The sequence below is a fragment of the Rissa tridactyla genome, chromosome 1 (genome assembly GCF_028500815.1).
Source record: "Rissa tridactyla isolate bRisTri1 chromosome 1, bRisTri1.patW.cur.20221130, whole genome shotgun sequence".
NCBI classification, from domain to species: Eukaryota; Metazoa; Chordata; class Aves; order Charadriiformes; family Laridae; genus Rissa; species Rissa tridactyla.
In genome coordinates, this window is record NC_071466.1 from 160,272,392 (window position 1) to 160,292,184 (window position 19,793).

General features: G+C 45.5%; 1 protein-coding gene across 2 annotated transcripts; it reads right to left on the bottom strand.

Annotated features, from left to right (window-relative positions):
• Window positions 1–64: 64 nt before the first annotated feature.
• PRDM4 (PR/SET domain 4) lies at window positions 65–19,112 on the bottom strand. Of its 2 annotated transcripts, none has more exons than XM_054219704.1 (11): window positions 18,802–19,112; window positions 17,061–17,194; window positions 16,225–16,410; window positions 13,334–14,128; window positions 10,268–10,417; window positions 8,892–9,010; window positions 8,025–8,110; window positions 6,708–6,835; window positions 5,841–6,155; window positions 3,158–3,326; window positions 65–1,714 (listed from the first exon to the last, which is right to left on the bottom strand). In XM_054219704.1, exons 1-11 carry the CDS (start codon window positions 18,810–18,812, stop codon window positions 1,405–1,407), a joined length of 2,403 nt encoding a protein of 800 aa, XP_054075679.1. In that variant the 5' UTR covers window positions 18,813–19,112; the 3' UTR covers window positions 65–1,404. The 2 variants fall into 2 exon arrangements, with proteins under 2 accessions (XP_054075679.1, XP_054075758.1); XM_054219783.1 differs by lacking the exon at window positions 18,802–19,112 and adding an exon at window positions 18,059–18,390.
• Between the last annotated feature and the right edge of the window lie 681 nt (window positions 19,113–19,793).

Sequence of the window (19,793 nt, forward strand, 5' to 3'; positions counted from 1 at the left end):
CATAGGTCTAGAAGCTGGACTCTATGTAAAAGGTCTTTTCCAACCTAAATGATTGGATGGTTCTAAGTTGCTTTTTGTTTTAAGAAGAAAATGCATTACTGCAAGCAACTCATCTCTCCCTTGACTACACAAAAGCCCTGAACCTGTCTTTCTGGAGCTTATTTTCATACTGATCTCAGAGGGCAAGCATTGTGGATTTTCAGGTTTGAAGAACTCAGGGAGCTGAACTTAGGCCATTTAGAGCAGGAACTGGAACCTCTTTCACAAGGGAACCTCCACCTACCTTGCGGGAGAAGGCGGCTCAGCTTACTGTTCTTTTGCAGCACACCCAGAGGAGCCACACAGCAAATCTACAAGAGTTAAAGACCGGTTCTTACCTCTGCCTGTTCATGGAGGTGCTCCAACCCATAACCTTGTCCCACGAAAGCTTGGGAGAGGCAGATGATGAAAAAGTGGTGGTATTTCTCTTATCATCATTATCAGAAATAGAAACCTTTTTTCAAACGTGTAAATATTAAAAAAAAGAACATTAGAAAAGAGCCACATTTTTAATTTTTTCAAAAGAAAACAACCAAATGAAATACATCTTCATTCCATAAATAATATTAGCAGCAAACCCTCCCATCGTTCTAGGTGGTAAAAGGTTTACAGCACAAGTAATATATACTGTAAACACTGCCCCATCATCTGTAAGCCTCTGCCTTACTAAGTCTATACAGTCTTTACCTCTTCACCTGCTTACATGTTCTAGGGAACCAGAGTGGGAAGAGGCAATAACTGTTCTCCAAAAGCCAATATTTGCTTTTCTGTAGCGGGGTAATTAATTGCTTTGTCTGCAAATGCCAATTTTGCTGTTGTTTCTTTTAATTTAAGATGAAAACCTGAGCCTTGACAAGTCTTTGCTTTGTGCCAAACCACATCCTTCAGTTAAAAAGTCTTAAAAAGCAAAATACATCACTGCCACCACTATTTTTTGTTTGTTTTTCTTATTGTCATGGCTTTGGCAGTTAAGGACAGTTGGCTTACAGCTCCCTGCAGTCACTCAACTACATTTCTGGTTTGTGGCTCTTTACTCAAAGGGCTATGCAAGGTGTGTCATGTATCCCGGCACTGGATGGATTAATCTGAGTGATTTGGAAAGGAAGTATGCACAGTGTGTGTGGGGGGGGAAAAAATCTCCTTGCCTCACATTTCCTTCTTAGCAACTCTTCACTTCTATGTGCATGATCCGTTCTCATTCCGTGTTTTGGCAACAGAGTTCATTAAGCGGTGGTAGTGCGGAGACCAAAACAGAAGGAAAACTCCTATTTGACATACGCTGTTGACTGGGGAAAAAAAGGAAGAGTTTTGCTTTTTTTCCTTCCCCAGTTTTAACATCCAAGAAAATTTCCCTGCCTCTCTTCTTCATTTGTGTCCAGAGAGGGCGTCGCCTGTTGAATAGACTCCATGGTTAATCCTACAGTCTTCAGTCCTCATAGAGTCTATTAATTCTTCCTCTGAATCCTCCTCCTCTTCCTCCTCCGGGGCTGACAGGCTGGATGTGGGGCCTTTACATATTTTTAAGTGGCGAGTGAGGTGATATTTGGTTAGATAAGCCTTGGAGCATTTTTCACAGACATAGTCCCTCTTTCCTTCATGTGAATTGAGATGCTTCTTCAGGTGATTTGTCCTCAGAAACAGCTTGTCACACTTGGGGCACTTGATCTGCCGTTCTCTGCAAGACATGGAAAAGTTATAATTTGCTCCTGATCCTGTATTAAATAGTGGGGTGGTGGTGACAGGAAGGGTGAAAGGGTCAGTCTTACTCCTAAATTATACTTTCAAGTAAGAAAGTACCATCTTACTTGAAGGAGATGCAGACCAGAAATAACAGCACTGCTGCAGCACTGAAAGGTAAATGCTGCTCAGTTTTCTCTCACACAGCACATACACAAAGCCCCTCTTCTCTGCTTCCCCCCACCCCCAACATCACTGGCAAAAGTCAGGCTTTTTGGATTAACTGCTAGCTTGCAACCAGCTGTTGTTCTTTCCTGGTGATAAATTCAAGAAAAAAGAATTCTACAAGGGTTTTTGCTTGTTTATTTTTTGAGTAAGACCAAACTCTGGTTAAGCTCCATGTTTTGGCAAGGGCAGAAATGTTACCATGGTGGAACATGGCAACCCATCCTTCCTTCCCACCCTGCGTAAATGGGAGCTGGGGGTGGGGAGGAACCCCAAAAAGAAAACAAAGCTGCCGCCTGTTAACAACGCTCAGTCTGTAAATGCTAAGCAGAGGCTTACCAGACTGCAGCAGTCTGGTAGTGTAGATGACCGTGCAAAACACCTCCCAGCAGTAGTGCTCCTGCTCTTTCAGCTAGAGGCTGTAAGAACAAGCAGCAAAGCAAGACTCGCTCGCTCGCTCACGCTAGCTGCACTGTGCTGTCTCCTAGGCAGCATGACAGAGGCGGCAATCGATTCCAAGTCAGTACAAGAACCAGATGCTGAAAACAAAATAAGCAGAGGGAATAGCTTTGGGCAAGCAGCCTTTAAGGGAGGAACTTGGATTGGGAGTAACTGAATAGGATGGAGAGATTCTCACAGCAAAAGGAAAGATCTCGCCTGTCAGAGAGCTGAGGGGCTGGGAGAAACCTGTAGGTAACTGGTGGAGGACCTCGGGGTGGGGATCTGCCCTCACCACGGGCGTCTCCCTGGAGGAGGAGCATGATTGATTGAGACCTGGGGGGAGGTAAGAGCTGGGAATGGCTGCACCCCACCCCTGATGCAAACAGAGAAGGAGACTTCACTAACAAGCCACTCGGTGAGAATAGCATTGAGGAGGTTTATGATTTTTTTATGGTCACGTTGGGAGGTGCAAACAGTAGAGAACCAACTGTAAATCAACCAACTCCCTCTCTTCAAAAAATGGCTCCTGAATGCCGTTTCACAAGACAAGGTGCATGCCTGGAATCTACCATGCCATTAAAATATTGCAAACACTACAATAAGACAACTTCAGCCAGTAACGAGGAATTTGTCTGTATTGACTTCTCTGTCATTTTAGAGGATGAACCCGTACTCGCTAGGCCAAACTATCTGCAAACTAGACATTCTCTCTTGGGCCTTTCAGCTTCGTTATTTATTGCACTGGCTGTCCTACACCTCCTGTGAGATCACTTACTGCGTGTGAGTGAGTACGTGCTGCTTGAGGTCCTGCCTCCGCATGAATAGCTTTTCACAGTAATCGCACTTCAGGTTCTTCTCCCCCGTGTGGATGACCATGTGCGACTCCAGATGAGCCTTCTGGGTGAACGATTTGTCGCAGAGGGTACAGCGATAATTCTTCTGACCTAGGATTACATACATACACCCACACATTGACAGTCAGTGTCCCAAGAAATACAGTAAGCAAACACGCCTGACCACTTCTGAAGAATAAACTTTTACGCTGAAGAAAGGCAGATTCTGTGTGAACAGCACCTGTTTCCTCCTGCAGTTCCTTCAGACTCAGCGTAAAGGCCTACCTAGTTACAGTCCAGATTTAGCTATGCAAAAACCAGGCATCTGACTTCATTTAATCATTCCCAAAACTTTTCACCCCCCAGCCCATGCCCCCCAGGCCAAAAAACCCACTTCATGCTACTGTTTCGAACCACTGAGCCCTTCATGTGATGCACGGCTCTGCACTTAGTCCTTAACACCATCCGTTCCTCTTCCTCCAGTGCTTGTGGTGAGTCAGCCTTTCCTGTAAGATGACTTTCTGCTTCTTGTCTACACCAACTGTGCCTCCCTGTTCTGCATATCAAAACATCACCAGCAGACTTGTAAATTTTCCAGCAAAGAGATCCAGGCAAACACTTAACAAGACTAGGCTTATCCAAGATGAATTCTTGAGTAAAAATGACGGTAGCCTCCTTTTTAATAGTAACCATGGTAGCCATCTAGTTACTCTACCTGAGTACATCCTCATCTCCTCTAGTTTCCCACAGGAACTGATTCTGATGCCTTACCGGCACCCAACCACATTTGATGCACTGCATTGCCTTTGTCTAGAAAAACAAGTTCTCTTACCTAACAAACACATGGGTACAAAGCTCACTGGCTCTTTGGTAACTTCTATGTTTTATCCCATTTTTCCACTTACCTATAGTTCTCCCATTATTCTTTGCCAGAAATAGTTCGAAACCCCTGCGCACCACTGAATTCAGACTAAGTCTGAATACCACTTGAATCCCTATCCCACTGAGTATTGTGTGGTTGTGTATACCACATTTATACTCACTCAGTTTATTAAAACTCCTCACTCCTGAGCACGGAGCTTCCTGTGCTTGACTCAAGCGCACTGAGCTCCTGGTTTTATTCCCTTTCCAGCTCTGTGATTTGCATTCTGTGGTTCCCAACAGCTATTTCAACCTTAAAAAAAAAAGCAGCAAAAATATCCACACTATTGCTGTCCTGTACTTGACGTTCACCCTCTCCCCTGTCTTCACACTGTGTTAAATCCATGCCTTTTTGTATTTCCTCTTTTCTTACACAGCTGAAAAATCACCGATTTATTTTCCTCTTTTAGAGCTCATTCACTGATCTCCTGGCAATTCTCCCTTTATCCCCAAAGCCTCTAGTGATACCCAAATGCCCACAGAAGTCAAGAGCACATTCACGCTTAAGTTTTGATGAGTGACAGAGCTGAGCCTTGGCCACATCAGTCTGACCCTACAGTCACCAATTTCAGTCTAGTGCCATTTCCTTAAGATGACAATTCAAATAAGAAAGAGGGGAAAGAGCTCAACCCCATATTTATGTGGACAACTGTCCACATTACAAGGTCTCAAACCCAATTGGCTTTTTCTCACAAGCAGAAGGGAACCCTTGCTTTATCATAGGTGCCAGCACTGGACCTGCTGTGTGGGAACAAAGGGTTTCTGTGTCCCAGATGAAGGCAAACGGTTCTTCCCAACTGGAATCAACTTCAGCTCACCAAATGCTTTTCGACATGGCACAATCAGAACACAGGTCTACATACTGTTTTATAAGCACCCACACCACTGAAGCCAGTCCAGCCCTGTCCCATGACAACCAGCGCTCTCTCAGGCAGTGCCCAGGCAGCTGGGGTCAGCATGGACTAGGGATCATTCCTACAGACAGTCAGGATACCACCATTCTTAGAAAGGCAGGTGGAGGAAGGTGATTCTCCCCCTCTACTCTGCTCTTTGAGACCCCACCTGGAGTAGCACATCCAGTTCTAGGGTCCCCAGTACAAGACAGACATGGACCTGTTGGAGCGAGTCCAGAGGAGGTCCATAAAAATTACGAGAGAGCTGGAGCACCTCTCGTACAAGGAAAGGCTGATAGAGTTGGGGTTGTTCAGCCTGGAGAAGAGGCTCTGGGGAAACCTTATTGCAGCTTTTCAGTACTTAAAGGGGGCTTATAAGAAAGACAGAGAGAGACTTTTTACCAAGGCCTTTAAGTGACAGCACAAGGGGCAATGGGTTTAAACTGAAAGAAGATAGATTTAGATTGGACATAAAGAAGAAATTTTTTTACAATGAGGGTGGTGAGACACTGGAACAGGCTGCCCAGAGAAGTTGTGGATGCCCCACCATTGGAAGTGTTCAAGGTCAAGTTGGATAAAGCTTTGAGTGACCCAATCTAGTGAAAGATGTCCCTGCTGATGGCAGGGGGGTTGGACTAGATGATTTTTGAAGGTCCTTTCCAACACAAAACATTCTACTATTCTATGTTTCTAAGAACTTAGATTTATGGGCACAAGGTACACCCTGCCAACTGGCCAAGGGATCAGAGATAATAGCTCCTGCCCCGATGCTTTACTAGCATAGGCATCCCTTAAAGTTCCCAGCCCTTACCTGTGTGTATCTTGAGGTGTGTCCGTAAGTTGCTAGGATCACTGAAAGCTTTGCTACAGAAATCGCACTTGTGCGGCTTCATGCCCATGTGTCCCATGAAGTGGACGTGGAGCTTGGAAGGGGAGATGAAAGCCTGGGGACACATGGAACACTTCCACTTCCTTTCCTTGCCGTGGCCTGGCCCATGGCTGCTGCTGTGCCCCTGGCTGGGGAGGTGGTTGTGAATATGGCTGCTCAAATGGGCCTTGAAGTCCGCATAGGAAGCGCATTCCTTTCCACAGTGGCAGATGTGCACATCCGGATGTTCAGGGACACCTTTGGGCACAAAAGCATCACTTTTAATGAGGCACAGCAAGGCCTAACAGAGCACAATCCATGTTAACACTTTGTCTGTGGTAGCAAAGCCAGCTGCACAGATTTTCACCCCCGTTCCTTTCAGCTCCAGTGCTTGCTTTTCAGCTCTTTTAGGTAGGCCATTTCAAATGTTTTGGCAGGCCAAGCTTTGGAATGGTTTTGAGCACAGCTCCACCAAACCTAAATTATCACAACCAAAGGTGGGAGAGGATAAGAACACCTTCAGCCAGCAAAACTCCCTTAGCACCAGATGGATGAACAGAAGAAAAACAAGCCTTTTTCTTTGACACTGCAATCTTTTACTCCTGATCAGTGGAATTAGATAGTGAAATGTCTCTGTTAAATGATGACACTCCTGTAGTCACAAAATGGAAAAGGAAATGATGATGTGCACCCCTAGGAACTGAGAAGGAACATAATGCACTCCCAAGTCACAATGCCCTGAGATGGCACTAAAAGGGAATTCAAGCTGAGTACGCCCTGCAAAGCTAACAAAGACGAGCATTTACTTACCAAGCTGTCGTGCATAGTCCCGACTGTAATAAAAGAGAAGCTCATGTTCAGGTGGGATGTCCCGAGAGGTGCAAAAGTAAATTTTTCCATCATGAGGATAAGCTACCAGATTCTGCTCTTCCCGGTTCCTATAGCAATAACAAGAGTTATGAAAAAAAACCCTCCAGAAATAATGACTTTTTGTGAGAGAAAAAAAGAGAAGGAAATTCCTATAAATACGTAATGAGAGAACCTCAATGCTTGTCAGCACATTATAAAAAACTTCTGTGTCTGTCACTTCTGTCCTTCTTTATTAAAGGAACGTATAGGAAAACTGGACCTCGAGAGCCAATCTGTTCCACCAACTGATACATTTTTCACACTGCAATATCTTGCTGAGAAAATTATTAATAGACCTTGGAGTGGGCTGAGAGAAGAGCGTTTATGATCTCTCAAGAAACTACAAAAATATCTATATTTTTCACATTAACCCCCTTAAGAAATAAAGAACACACGAGGGAGAAATAAATATCAGTAAAGTCTTAGAGCAAAATTATCTTGAAAAGCATTTCCAAGATGTGATAGTTCATCTTCTGAAGCTGTATCTTGCACATGTTTGTTCCCAGTATCTGAAACCAGCAAAACCTCTGCCCCACTGCAGTTGGAGATCAAGCATTAACTTCTTGACTCCTGCATATGGGAGCAATAAAATGAATTGCAGGGGAAACCTACTTTGCATCACAGAGCCATAGCACTGGTTCAGCCTCCTCAGTGGACCATGGACGGAGCAATACTGAAGCCAGTCTAGATAGTTTTCATCACAGGCTCCAGAAAGCCTGAGAAGGACAGCTCTTGCAAGCTCCGAGAGCTTGGAACTTGGCCAAAAGAACCCAGGGACACTTTGCTTATAAAATATTAAAATCGAAAAAACAATCAGCATCATCTTCACAGATGGATCCAAAAGAAACGGGACAGAGGGAAGGCATTAACAAGCTAAAAAGGCGTGGGACAGAGAGAAGGCAATAACAAGCTAATACACAGTAAGCCAATATAACATTAACTTGGTTTAAAGCTTTAGAACAAGGGAAACAAAGTATGTGGGCAGATTCGGGGCTGTTTTACTACAGCATGTGTGCTGGTTCCCCCATAATGTTCTCCACTGGATGCTCTGTTTCATTCTCTCCACCAGCCCAAGATGCCTAGGTAACTCCTGAAGGTCCCTTGGTGCGAGCTCATTACCCATGTGGGCAGTCAGTGGAGCAGTGGCATTCTCCAGCACATCCTATGAGCCTGCAGCTCAGACACCAAGCTACTTGGCACAGTACAGGTGGTTCTCACCTGGCTTTGCGTACAAACATCATCCAGTTACATTCATTTTCATCAGTTGTAATGATGCAGAACTCCAGGACACCATTGTGATAGATCTACCAGGAAAAACAAATGCAATCTTAGGACAAAACACAGCAACGAATGCAGTGAAAGCCAGCTTCTTACTTTAGGAGAGCATGTGTTTATCTAGAACAAGCCAGGAGGTCTCCATTGACAAGACCACAGCCCTATTCTTACTCCTTACTGTCCCCTTCACATAGGAATCTTGACCTCTCCGCTACCCAGGAGGCTAGAAAAACTGTTTATCAGCATCTTTCCCACACACCACCTTTAGCGCCCAGCAGAAATGGATTCGGCTGCTTTACTTACAAGCTAGGTCTTGTGAATAATATTTGGGCAAAAAAATATTCATATATTTATCTATTTACCTATTATCTATTTGTTTATATAGATCAATTGTACTTTCTCAACATGAAATGATGTGAAAAAGAAAGCTTTAAAGCAGCTTTCCTACAACAAATACATCACCTGGGGGAACTTTCAATAAACAATGATACAAAACAAACAAACAAGTGCTGTCTCATAATTCATACACAACCTCTGCTGCAACTCCCACACAGATACTGGAGACCACATACAGCCCTTTCAGCCCTTTAAAACAAAAGGTATTAAAAGAGTTTGTTGTACTTCAGGATTGATTACCAGCATATCACATGGTATTCAGCTCTGCTATGCTGATATTAAGTATTAAACAATGAAACTGCATTGATTTTGATTTTTGGCAAGGATGATAATGTTAAAGGTGCTGTATCATGTGATGGTTTTCACCAGATAAAGGCAGGCCGGCAGACTCTGAGAGCCATAACATCCACTGACCTTCCAGATGTGACTAGCTGCTTTGTCTGTCCAGTCGGCCACCTCTAGAGAATGGCTCTGCTGCCCGATCAAAGGTCCAAAACAAGTCCTTACAGGAATGGTTTCTCGTGTCCACACACCTATCAGTAGAAGACCAAAATCTGCAGAAATCAATTATTTAAACAACTAATCATGCATAACAAAGAGGTAGGAGGTTTATGAGATAATGCTCCAAGGGCAATATCTAGGCAAAAGATCATCAAAGCTTCTATTTCACATATAAAACACACCTAAGGCAGAGACAAGAACCACCACCACCACATGACACTATTGGGAGCCGCTTTGTTTTAATTACAAATATTTATTTTGTTTGTCAAAAGCAAGTAGTTTACTTTTTAGAAAGCTATAAAACTAAGATCCTAGCCACTTGTACCAATTAAAGTTTTCATGGCACTTTCTGCAGAAGCAGAAAATACTAGTTTCAGTAACTACATTTCGCCTACCTAATCCCCAGGAATTTCCAGAATTGTTGCTGGGCATTGTTAAGCAGCTTCTGCATTTCTCCCCAGAGGCAGCTGTATTTCTGTCATGGGCAGAGGGATTCCTGCGTGTATATTATTTATTATTAAACATTCATATATATATATATATAGGTCTACATGAATACACTGAATAGCCTTTAGGAATAAACTGGAAACTAGTGCAGCTTGAAAAGAACAGATGTAATCTACTCTCAACAAGCAGCATCACTAAGCAAGCCAATAATCACATTCTTCTCTAGCCTTCCGATCCTTAGGATATTGCACTGTGCTCTTCGATTTCCAGGCGACAATGGCGTGAAATACAGTAACAAGGTCCACATCCAATGACAAGGTCACAGTCTACATACCAAATGTAAATGGGAGGAGGGGAAGGAAAAAAAAAAAAAAAAAAAAGAAAAAAAATAAAAGAGGCACTCATGATTAATTCTCCAATGAGAGTATCGAGAAGACCCACAGGTAGCAAACCAAGCTGATGAACAAGCAGACAGAAATCTCCTCCAGTATTTCTAATTGTTATCTTCCCCAAAGCTCCAATTGCTGTACCGTTTGCTTATCAAATCTGTGCCCGGGCTGTTTAGCACACAATAAAAATAAACACCATACCTTGCTCGTGCTTGACTTTTACTAAGTGTTTCAGTAACGCTCTGTGGCAGCGCCCCTAGAGTCCAGCTGAAGTCTAAGCAGTAACCAGAGGACAAGAAGCGCTTCACAATGTAAGTCAGGGTGATTACAGAAGAGGGAACCACCTCTGTTGCAGTGTTTCTTTCCCACATTAAATTCCCTATGGCTTTTGATTTCAGGCAATGAGAGTATTTCAAACTGCTGCATAGAAATATATAGGCATCTGATCCTTACCTGCTTCAGCTCCCATGATAGACTGCCGAAGGACAAGCTGCTTAGGGAGAGAAAGCCTGGCTCGGCTCTCTATCGGGGTGTCAGGGACAAAGGTGACGGGCCCGTGATCTGGGCAGTCTGATGGATATGCCTTGTCACACAGTGTGCACCCTGCAAGACAGGGGAAGGGATAACAAGAAAACGGGGATTAAAAAGATGCAACAGCCCCATGGTGCAATCAGCTCCCTACCAATATGTTTCGGCCCAGCTCCAGGCAAAGGCTGTTTCTATCTGGTTTAACTCATTCGCATTACTAACTTTTACTCAGAAGAATATGAACCATACAGTCAGATTGGCACCAGCATACATGTCACTGTTCCTATCCAATTCAGATCAAATATGACAATCTCCACCTGCCTTCCTGATGGCAACTTCATCATTTTGTGATGTGAAACCTCAAGGATATTCACGTAAAGGAACAGTAAGATCTTCTTTGTAAAATTTTTCTGATTTGAACTCACAAATCCCCTTATCTCCATTTAATTCAGACAACGTGCAAATCTTCATGGCAGTAAAAAAGTGACCTCACTGCTACTTTTGAAGGACCTACTTCAATAACATCATACAGTACAGCTCTACAGAATGCCACTGAATGGAACAAAAACAAAAGCCCAAGAAGAATCAGTAGCATCACTTTCCCAATCGGTCATTCAGCATAAGTACTGCTGAAAAATAAACCACTGAAAGTCTTCAGTCTAATACATTTGGGGAAGAGTACAGCATAAAATGCTCTCATCTAGAAAAACTATGTCATTTTAATTTTCTATGAATGGCGCAACCAACATCTACTCAGCAACCACTCTCCTGATAAATCATTCTTCTTCTGAAGAAAGATGCTCAGCTAATTAAGCAGAATCTCCCACAAAGACCCTCTTTGGCCTCTTGATGGCCCAACTCCAGGATAAAAGATCTATCACAGAAGTAGTCTTCAGCAGGCATTAACAGCAGCTCCATTACTATTTGTTTGAAGAGATTTTTGGGACACTCCTTTCATACATCTGGGTACCAGAACCTGACCCCATACAAAGTACAGTTTAAGCAACTATACAATTACAGATAGGAAGGTACTCAGAAAATTATTAGGTAGAGCCCATATAAGAATTGCTTCATGCGCACAGATGACATGTAGGAGTACCGCAATGACAACAACGAGACCTGGGTAACGAGAAACACTATTTACAACAGTTGGTTTTAAGCATTGCCTAGCACTAGGGGTCTGTGGACTAGCCTCAGGGAAAGGCAAAGAGGAAGAAAAGCAAGTTCTAGGCATGTGATACTACCACTTGAAAAAGTTTAGGGATTCATACATTTTTAAGAAGTTGAAAAAAAAATCTCCTGCATCCTATAGGAAGCGAAATATACCATTTTCTTTCCATTTCAGTCCTTGCCAAATAATGAAAAGAAATTAAAAAAAATAAAAATCACAGTAATTACTTCTCAGATTTGGGTACCAAGAACTGTAAGCAAAGACGGTCAAAAAAAGGGCTACTTAAAAGTTTCACAAACATTTAGGACTGTAGCAAAGGCACACTTTTTTCTTCCTGCTTAGGAACGGTGTAAAAAGTTTTCTGACAAAGGCCCTGATTCCTGCCTTCTCAGTGAGGAAAAACCACCAGGGGCTCTAAAACAACTCCTCCTCCTTGCTGCCACCTGTCTGGACACAAATTCATGTTTTATTCAGGAGAAGTTTAAAAACAACATCAAAAAGTTAAAATTTAAACCTTCTTAACTCAAGGATCTATTTTGCAAATCACATGAAAGCACTAGGTATGCAATAGCCATTATAACACCCTACCAATGGGGAACATCACCTGGGAAACAGCTTAGGACTATTTTTAAGTACAGTGACAATAGCTGGCACATCAAATCTCACTTAGGTGAATAAAAGAAGTTATGTCATCATAAGCATGTTGGATATCACAGTATTTTGATCATTATTTGTTCAACACAACAGATGCTAGTAAAAACTTCCGAGTGCATCAACTGTAAAACTCCTCCTCAAGGAGTTGTATCGTATCACAGTTCTACGCCCACCTGATTTTAAGTGATATTTTATCCCGCAGAATAAAAGTTTTAATTCAAATGTCTGACTAGATACTTAGCACTAAACTGCACCTCTCCCATTGCTAACCGAGGCACTATTTCTTTCCATCTCTTAAAAAATATTCAGCAAGCAAAGCTTGTCATAAGGCTCTGGCAGGTGTAATGCCAGACTGCGTGCAAGAGCAGCACTCAGCAATGCTGCCACAACAAATAAAACTGAATATAAAAGCTGGCCTTACGCTTCAGTGGCGGGAAGCCAGACATGCTGCGGGTGGAAGTTCAAGTCTCTGTCCCAGCAAACAAGAACTTCACAGTTCTGAAACACCGCTTCTTGAACGATGGCAGGATTGAGAGAGTGCAACGGCCAGTGCTCCTCTCTTCCTAGGAGATCAATTAACCTCTGGACTGAAGTCCTTTGATGACAATAATTAGAAATATTAAAAACTTCCCTCCCTCTCTGCTCTTTTTTTCCAGCAGGTCCTGTTGAGAACAACATTTTCACTATGATTGTTCATGGTTTAATAAAAATTTTGCAAAATCGCATAACGCCATACTCAACAACTACACCCACTCAATGAAACGTATGGCTCATGGTGGTGTTTGTTGATTGTTTTTTTCACGGAGCAAGAAGAGTCATTTGTGATGTGACTTTAAAGAACAAATGTCTCATTGCAAAGGATAAAATCAGGATATCCACAAAAGGCAAGAGGTTCATAAACAATTTTGGCTGCCAACCTCAAGGCCACATGGGAGATGGATACAAAGAGAACGATGCTAAAACATCCTATTATGTCTACTTCGAGCTAACATCACTTCAGCGAGGTTAATCTGCCACTGCAGATGTTCCAACTTTCACGGACTTGTTAAATAACTAAGTTCCTTTCAGCAGAAATCTGTAAAACTAGCAATAAGAGTCCTGTCATCCCACCAGATGATAGCTACATAACAAATCCTACTGCAATGAACCAGGAAATGCCCACTCACATATGGTAAACAAGGTTGCCATGTTCTCCTTGTTCGAATTGGAGTCTTCCATTTGCAGAGAGGATGGTACAAAGGCAAGATTGTCTGCAGACACATCCACGTGACTTGGCCCCATGGCTACTTCCTGATTTATGGAAGACACCGCCACCGGCTCGAGGCTGAGGCCCACTTCGTGCAAGGCTACCGAGTCCAGGGAAGCTAGGTTGTGTGAGGTAGAGAGCGCCACACTCACGGAGTTGGTGCTCATGGCCACAGTATGAATGGAGTCATTTAGTGTGCTGTCCGATATTCCTGTCACCCGCCCGGCGATGTGGTCAGGCTCCATGACGACAGGGAGTTCCAAAGTGCTACTGTGAATAGGAATGACACCGCCGTGTCCTACAGCGTCCGACGTCAAGTTACTCCCCACTGTGTCTACAGCTAAAGGTTCATGTCTCCGGGAGCCGTTTGGGATCTGCGAATGATCCCCAGCTACGTCATCCATCGTAAGCTCCTCTGTCATCCCATCTGTAGAGATGGGGCTGGTTACCCTCGAAACGCTCTCCATAGCGATTGTAGTATCCAGCGCTACCTCGTGGCTGTCACTAGGATGCAGATTTTGAGCACCATGCGTGTTCACTGTGCGGGAGTCCATGGAGACAATCCCTGGTTCCAGCCCCACGGTCCCACTGGGCTGGTAGGGATCTAGGGCCGAGGGATTGCTGGAGACTGACAATGCTGGATTGCTATCAACATTTATAGTGTTGGGATGGATGTACTGAGGTGGAGGTCTGTCAGCCAAATAAGATAAGATACCTGATAGAATGAGAGGGGGAAAAAGAAGAGTGTGAGATGACATCAGTTTTCAAATCCTGAACAAAAATACCCCATCATCACAGCATAGTACATGAAGACCTAGATCCTTGAAGACATGCTCTTTGCATTATGTCCAATTAGAAACCACTAATTCTAAAACATGGCTCACAAACATATGCCAACGCAATGCTCTTGTCAGAGTGTCATTTGACAACAAATACAGAGCTTTCATCCACCAGAGCCAGTCTCTAGTTATTTGTCAAACTCTGAACAGCCAAGTTGCTGGCAGTATCTAACCTAGGCTCCTCAGTACAGAGACTGAATCGCAAAGAGGTTCTTCACATTTTAGGCATAATTTTTCATTCTCAAGAAATAGCTCACAAAGCATGAAGGACTGCTAGTGGAATCTAACATTTGATAATCCCTCGTTCATCTTGGCTAGGAGAAGTAGAAACAGTTCTCCAGGATACACCCTTTTTGCTTTGTTATTTTAGCTTTAACAATGACTACTTCCTTCCTCTAAGAGTAAGTGACACAACTGTCCATCTCTGATGCCATCAGTCGCAATTCCGAAGGACCAAGATAAGGTCTCTCAAAGGTATCATGAGTCATCTGCTGATAAAAAGTATGTTGTTTCTCCTAAAACAATAGCCCAGTGAAATTTAAATCAGAAACCCGACAATCTTTTCTGGCAGTTCTGGGAAGATCCTCAGTGTCAAACAACCTTGGAACTTAAGATACGAAGAAACACTAACCTCTATTTACATACTACCAACCTCTCTTGTTGGACAAAGCTAAAAAATAGTCTTTGGAGGAAATACATCAGCACATTCAAGTAAACAGTACTTCCAGCAGAGACAGAGACAGATTTTGCAGATTCTGCAAGATCTGAGTCAGCACGTTTCTTTTTGGCCTTGAACCCTATAAGCCATTTGTTCTGTGAAAGTTTTCCATTCAAACATGTCTATTATTACAAGCATGCAAGCATGGATAGTCTTTCTGCAGCATAACCCCATTAAAAATGGGTAAGCCAAGAAATTGGCTTAATTGGTTTAATTTAATCAGCTGTATCAAATATTTCTGCATATTATTCTGCCCTGTGGCTTGAACAAGGAGAATCCTTGAAAGCAGTAAGATGACTGGCAGAAGAGTCCCAGGCTAAACATTAAGCAGACTAAAACGAAAAAATAAATTATTCCAGCTCAGAAGAATGGTAAATACCTTCGGTTCTCAAATGCACTGTCTCCTCCTCTACTCTTTGACCACAAAATGGACAGGCATGTAATGCAGTAGGAAAGGTTACTCCTAAGCAGCTGGCAAGTTCAGCCAATAGTCATCAGGTAGTCGATGAGATCTGGGCTGCTCTATTTCTTTTCCTAACCTAGGCTGAACCAAAAACACTCACTGGGTGACCCTGAAGAAATTTATGACCCTGAAGAAATGTATCTACCCCCTTCCACACTGTCAATCTTAACTACAAAACAAAACAAGGACTACATTTAAACCTTGAATTTCTGTGTCTTCATATACTAAATGTAAAACTCTACATTTGTATTCTAAAACACAGGCGAGAGAGGAATCAAGATAGAAATCAGTGTATTAGGCCTTTGGAAACCAACCTTGAACAAAAATTAAGAAAATCTATGCCATGGGCTAAGGGGGTAGAAAAGAGCCCAAACTCTTCAGCTGATAGCTTGCTCTTTTTGAGCTTTGAACTACTGTAAGCTACCATCAGGCACATATCAAACACTGCTTCAGACAACAGGAGAAAAAAAAACCCAGCAGTTTTCAAACTAAAGCAATTTGAGACAGAAACCAGGCATGCTTTCTTTTCTGTTAATCTTAAAAACAAAGCAGCAGGAGAAGTGACCAGAGGTTCGGTTTAAGCAGAAAATACCCTGCAATACTCTTCATATACACACGCAGAAACAGAGACCTGAAAATAAAGGCATGTAAATGACACAACAGGCTCCCGACAAACTCCAGGAATTTACAGCTCTGCAAAACAGTCAGTCTTGCCTGCTTCAGAACAGAAACAGGTGGCTCCTAAAACAGTTTCTCTCTCTGTTCCCATCCATCAGCGCCAGACCACTTACCAGGTAGAATGTGTCTGAAATAGCTGCTCTCCAGGTGAGGGTATGGTGGCGGAGGTAGGGTGTAGTTTCTCTCTGGTATACCACACATCACGCCTCGATCCCCAATACCCATTGGGAGCATCAGAGACAGAGCAGAGGGCAAGGAACTCAAGGAGGGGCCCAAGTTTGGAATTGCAACAGGCAAGCCTGCAAAAGAAAATTCCCATTTAAATGCAATGGAACTATTTGAGCTTATGAACACACAAGGTAACAAAGAGGTTACTAATTCCTCAGGAGCTCCCTATGGATGTATGGTATGGTACTGTCAAAATAAGGTGGCAAGCTTCAAAGAAAGGATCACAGTTATCACAGCACTGAGAGGCATGCCTGAATCTTTTTTGTATATATTACATAAGGCCTACTTCTACTTTACAATTGTAACAGATTTCTGTCTGTGTAGCCCCCTGATAAAAAGGGCTCAGAAAACAATTTCGCTTTACAGGTGAAAAAGTCATTATTTTCACCTGATTGAAGACAGGCATAGACGGAGATGCATTTGCAGCTACAGTTCATATTTCAAAGGATTCTGCTACCACCCACCCACCCACAGTGCAAACCATTCCATTAGCACAAAATGAGACTCCCATTAAGGCATAAGCCTGGTAAGCACACATCCCTTTTCCTTTGCCCACATAAGTAATGGTTTATGGTCTACGCTTCCCCAATTCTACATCACCTCGTTACCTGCTAAAGACATGACTTGCTATCAGAGCAAGCACTGATACCCAGTTAAGAACAGTGACAGTAAAACGCCAAACATGAGCTGCAATACCCTTTGTGTGAGCTTTCCCCATTACCTGGTGCTGGTATGGCGTTGTGAGTGGGTGACGCTGCCAATCCCAAGTGACTCCCCGAGACCGGCAAGGCATTGCTCACAGAGGATGAGGTCAGCTGGTCCATCCCTACAGGACTCAAGTTCATTTCATTCATTCTGGGGAGCAGGGAACAGAAAGGGGAGGGGAAAAAGAAAGAGAAACAGAAGCAAGAGCATTCCTGATTACTGAGTGTACTGTGGTGAGGAAAGGCTAAGCAAACAAACTCAAAATCAGTTACTGACACGTAAAAACTCTGCCTTAGAAAGCTAAGCATAAAGCACATCAACTACTCACACTGATCAAATAATGACCGATACAAATTGATCATATTACATAGCAATAAACAGCATTAAAAAGCCAGTTCAAAAAGACAAATCAGAACATAGCTTTTTCCTTGCCATTCAGAAAACAAAGTCTCACTCTTTGTAGTCAAAAGTATTGTGAACACAGATCAATTTGCAATCTGAATGGCACAATTACAAGAGCATCTGATTTATATTTCATGACTTCTGGACACCACATTAATGTTCAAAAGCCAAAGGCAGGGAAGAGAAGAGGGAAAGATCACTTAAAACTGGTAACTGAACACAAAATGTCTAATTCACCATCAGTTCAAACCAGGCCAATAGTGACAAGAGTGACAAGAGTCACCTCTGCAGAATAGCCATTGTATAGAGTTTTAACAGGCTGCCTCTGTCTCGTTCTGCAGACATGGCACATGCTCCTACCACATTAAAAACTGGCACCGTGGATAACATGTTATTTCAGAGTGATCAACCAGTGTCTCTTGAGTGCCTGCATCTCTCAAGCTACTCAAGTGGGCGCACACCACACGAGTGGCTGTAGAGCTGTGGAAACTGCCAAGCTGCTGAACAACCCAAAACCCCAGCATGGGGAGAAATCATCTGTCCTCTGGGGTCTCAAGCACATGCAGCCCGAACCAGTCCTCGGGGATGGGGACACCAAGGAGACACGGTCACCTCCGACTTGTCAACAACTCTGCAAGCTCTGCCTGGCCTCAGCTCTGTCCATCCTGTCACTCCTGGCCACACACCAGCTCTCCTCAGCGGTTCGTAGGGCCAGAACGACCAGCTGCCCCCACAGTGGTGACACCACCAGCAACAAGACCGAATGGCCTCCACGCTGACCCGAGCCTCTCACATGCCCTTCTTGCAAGCAGCAGGCCCGAGCTCTGCAGTACCGACGGTGAGCTGGAGCTTGGATTGACACTCCAGAATGGAAAGGTACTGCTCACCCTGGAAAAAAAGGGCCAAACACACTAAACCCACGCAAGTTAACCCCAAGGCCTGAGCCGCACAAACCAAGTCACCGACTTCCATCTCTCTTCTGCCCAGCTCTTGCATGGTGCGCTCCCCTACCCTGTCCAACCGCCTCGTTTGCCTACAGCGACGGTGCCGAGGGCTCCGGCGAGCCGGCGGGGCAGGGGATATCCGCCCCCCCCCCGCCTTTCCCCGGCCCAAACGGCTGCTGAGGGCGGCGATGCCCATGATCCACCACCCCCGCCCCGGGACTGAGAGGTGGCCAACAACCGGGGCCTGCGGGAGGCGCTGAACGCTTCAGGGACGCCCCCTCCCCTCCTCGCCCCTCGTCCCCTCGGCCGGGGCTGCGCGCCGCCGTCGCCAGGCCCGAGGTTGCCCGTCCCCCGCCCCGCCCGCCGGCCTCCCCCCCGGCCCCCGGCCCCAACGGACGCGAGTGCGCTCACCTGGGGTGCATGGGGCCCGGCGCCGGGGCTGGGCCTCTCCCGGCGGCGGAGCGGCCGCGGCCGCAGCCGCATCAGGGCCCTCAGCCCCGGCCCGCCGCCGCCGCCGCCCCTCGGGCAGGCGCCTCACCCCGGCCCCGGCCCCGGCCGCAACCACCGCCACCGCCGCCGCCGCCTCATGGGCGGGGCCCCGAGCGGTGCGGGCCCGACCGCGGGCGGGGGAGCGCAGAGGAGGCGGAGGCGGGACAGAGAGGCGGTGATGGCGGCGGCGGCGGCGGGAGGGGAACGGGGACGGGGGCCGTTTCCGCCGCCGCACGCCCGCATCCAGGAAGCGGCGCCATCGCCCCCGGGGCTCGGGCGCTTCCCGACAGCCGGGTCCGTGTCAGGGCCCGGCTCCGGGCCCGGCCGCCTCTGCCATGTCGGCGCGGAGGGGCCCGCCCGGAGGTGCCTGTGGGGCCGTGTCAGGCCGCGCCGGCCCTGACGCCCGGGCAGCCGCCTGTCCGCCGCGGCGGCTCCCCGGCCTCGCTGCCCCTGCCGGCTCCCTGTCCGCCGCCACGGAGCTCGGCACCAGTCCCCGTGCCTGCGGTGAGCCTCGGCGGCGTTTCAGCCCCCTTCGCTGCCACCTCCCCGCCGTGTTTCCAGATCGTTTCCAGCGCTGTGGGCGCCGCCGGGGCGGGAGAGCGGCCCTGGGAGCCGCCCTGGTAAACGGCGGTTCTCTATTTGGAGAAGCGTCTTGGTGTTCTCTGTCTGTAAGGCGTCATCCCCGGCTGACCGAAAAGCCCTCACTGTTCAGCCTGCGGTTTCACCTCCAAAGGGCGTGATGCTCCTCCAGCACCAATTAGCCCGTACTTGCCCAGCTACCTTCTGGACATCAGCTGCTGTGCAGTTTTCTGTGATTTGTGGCTCGTATAGATTCAGAGCATCGTTTTGGTTGGAAGAGACCATTAAAATTGTCAAATCCAACCATTAACCCAGCACTGCCAAGTTACCACTAA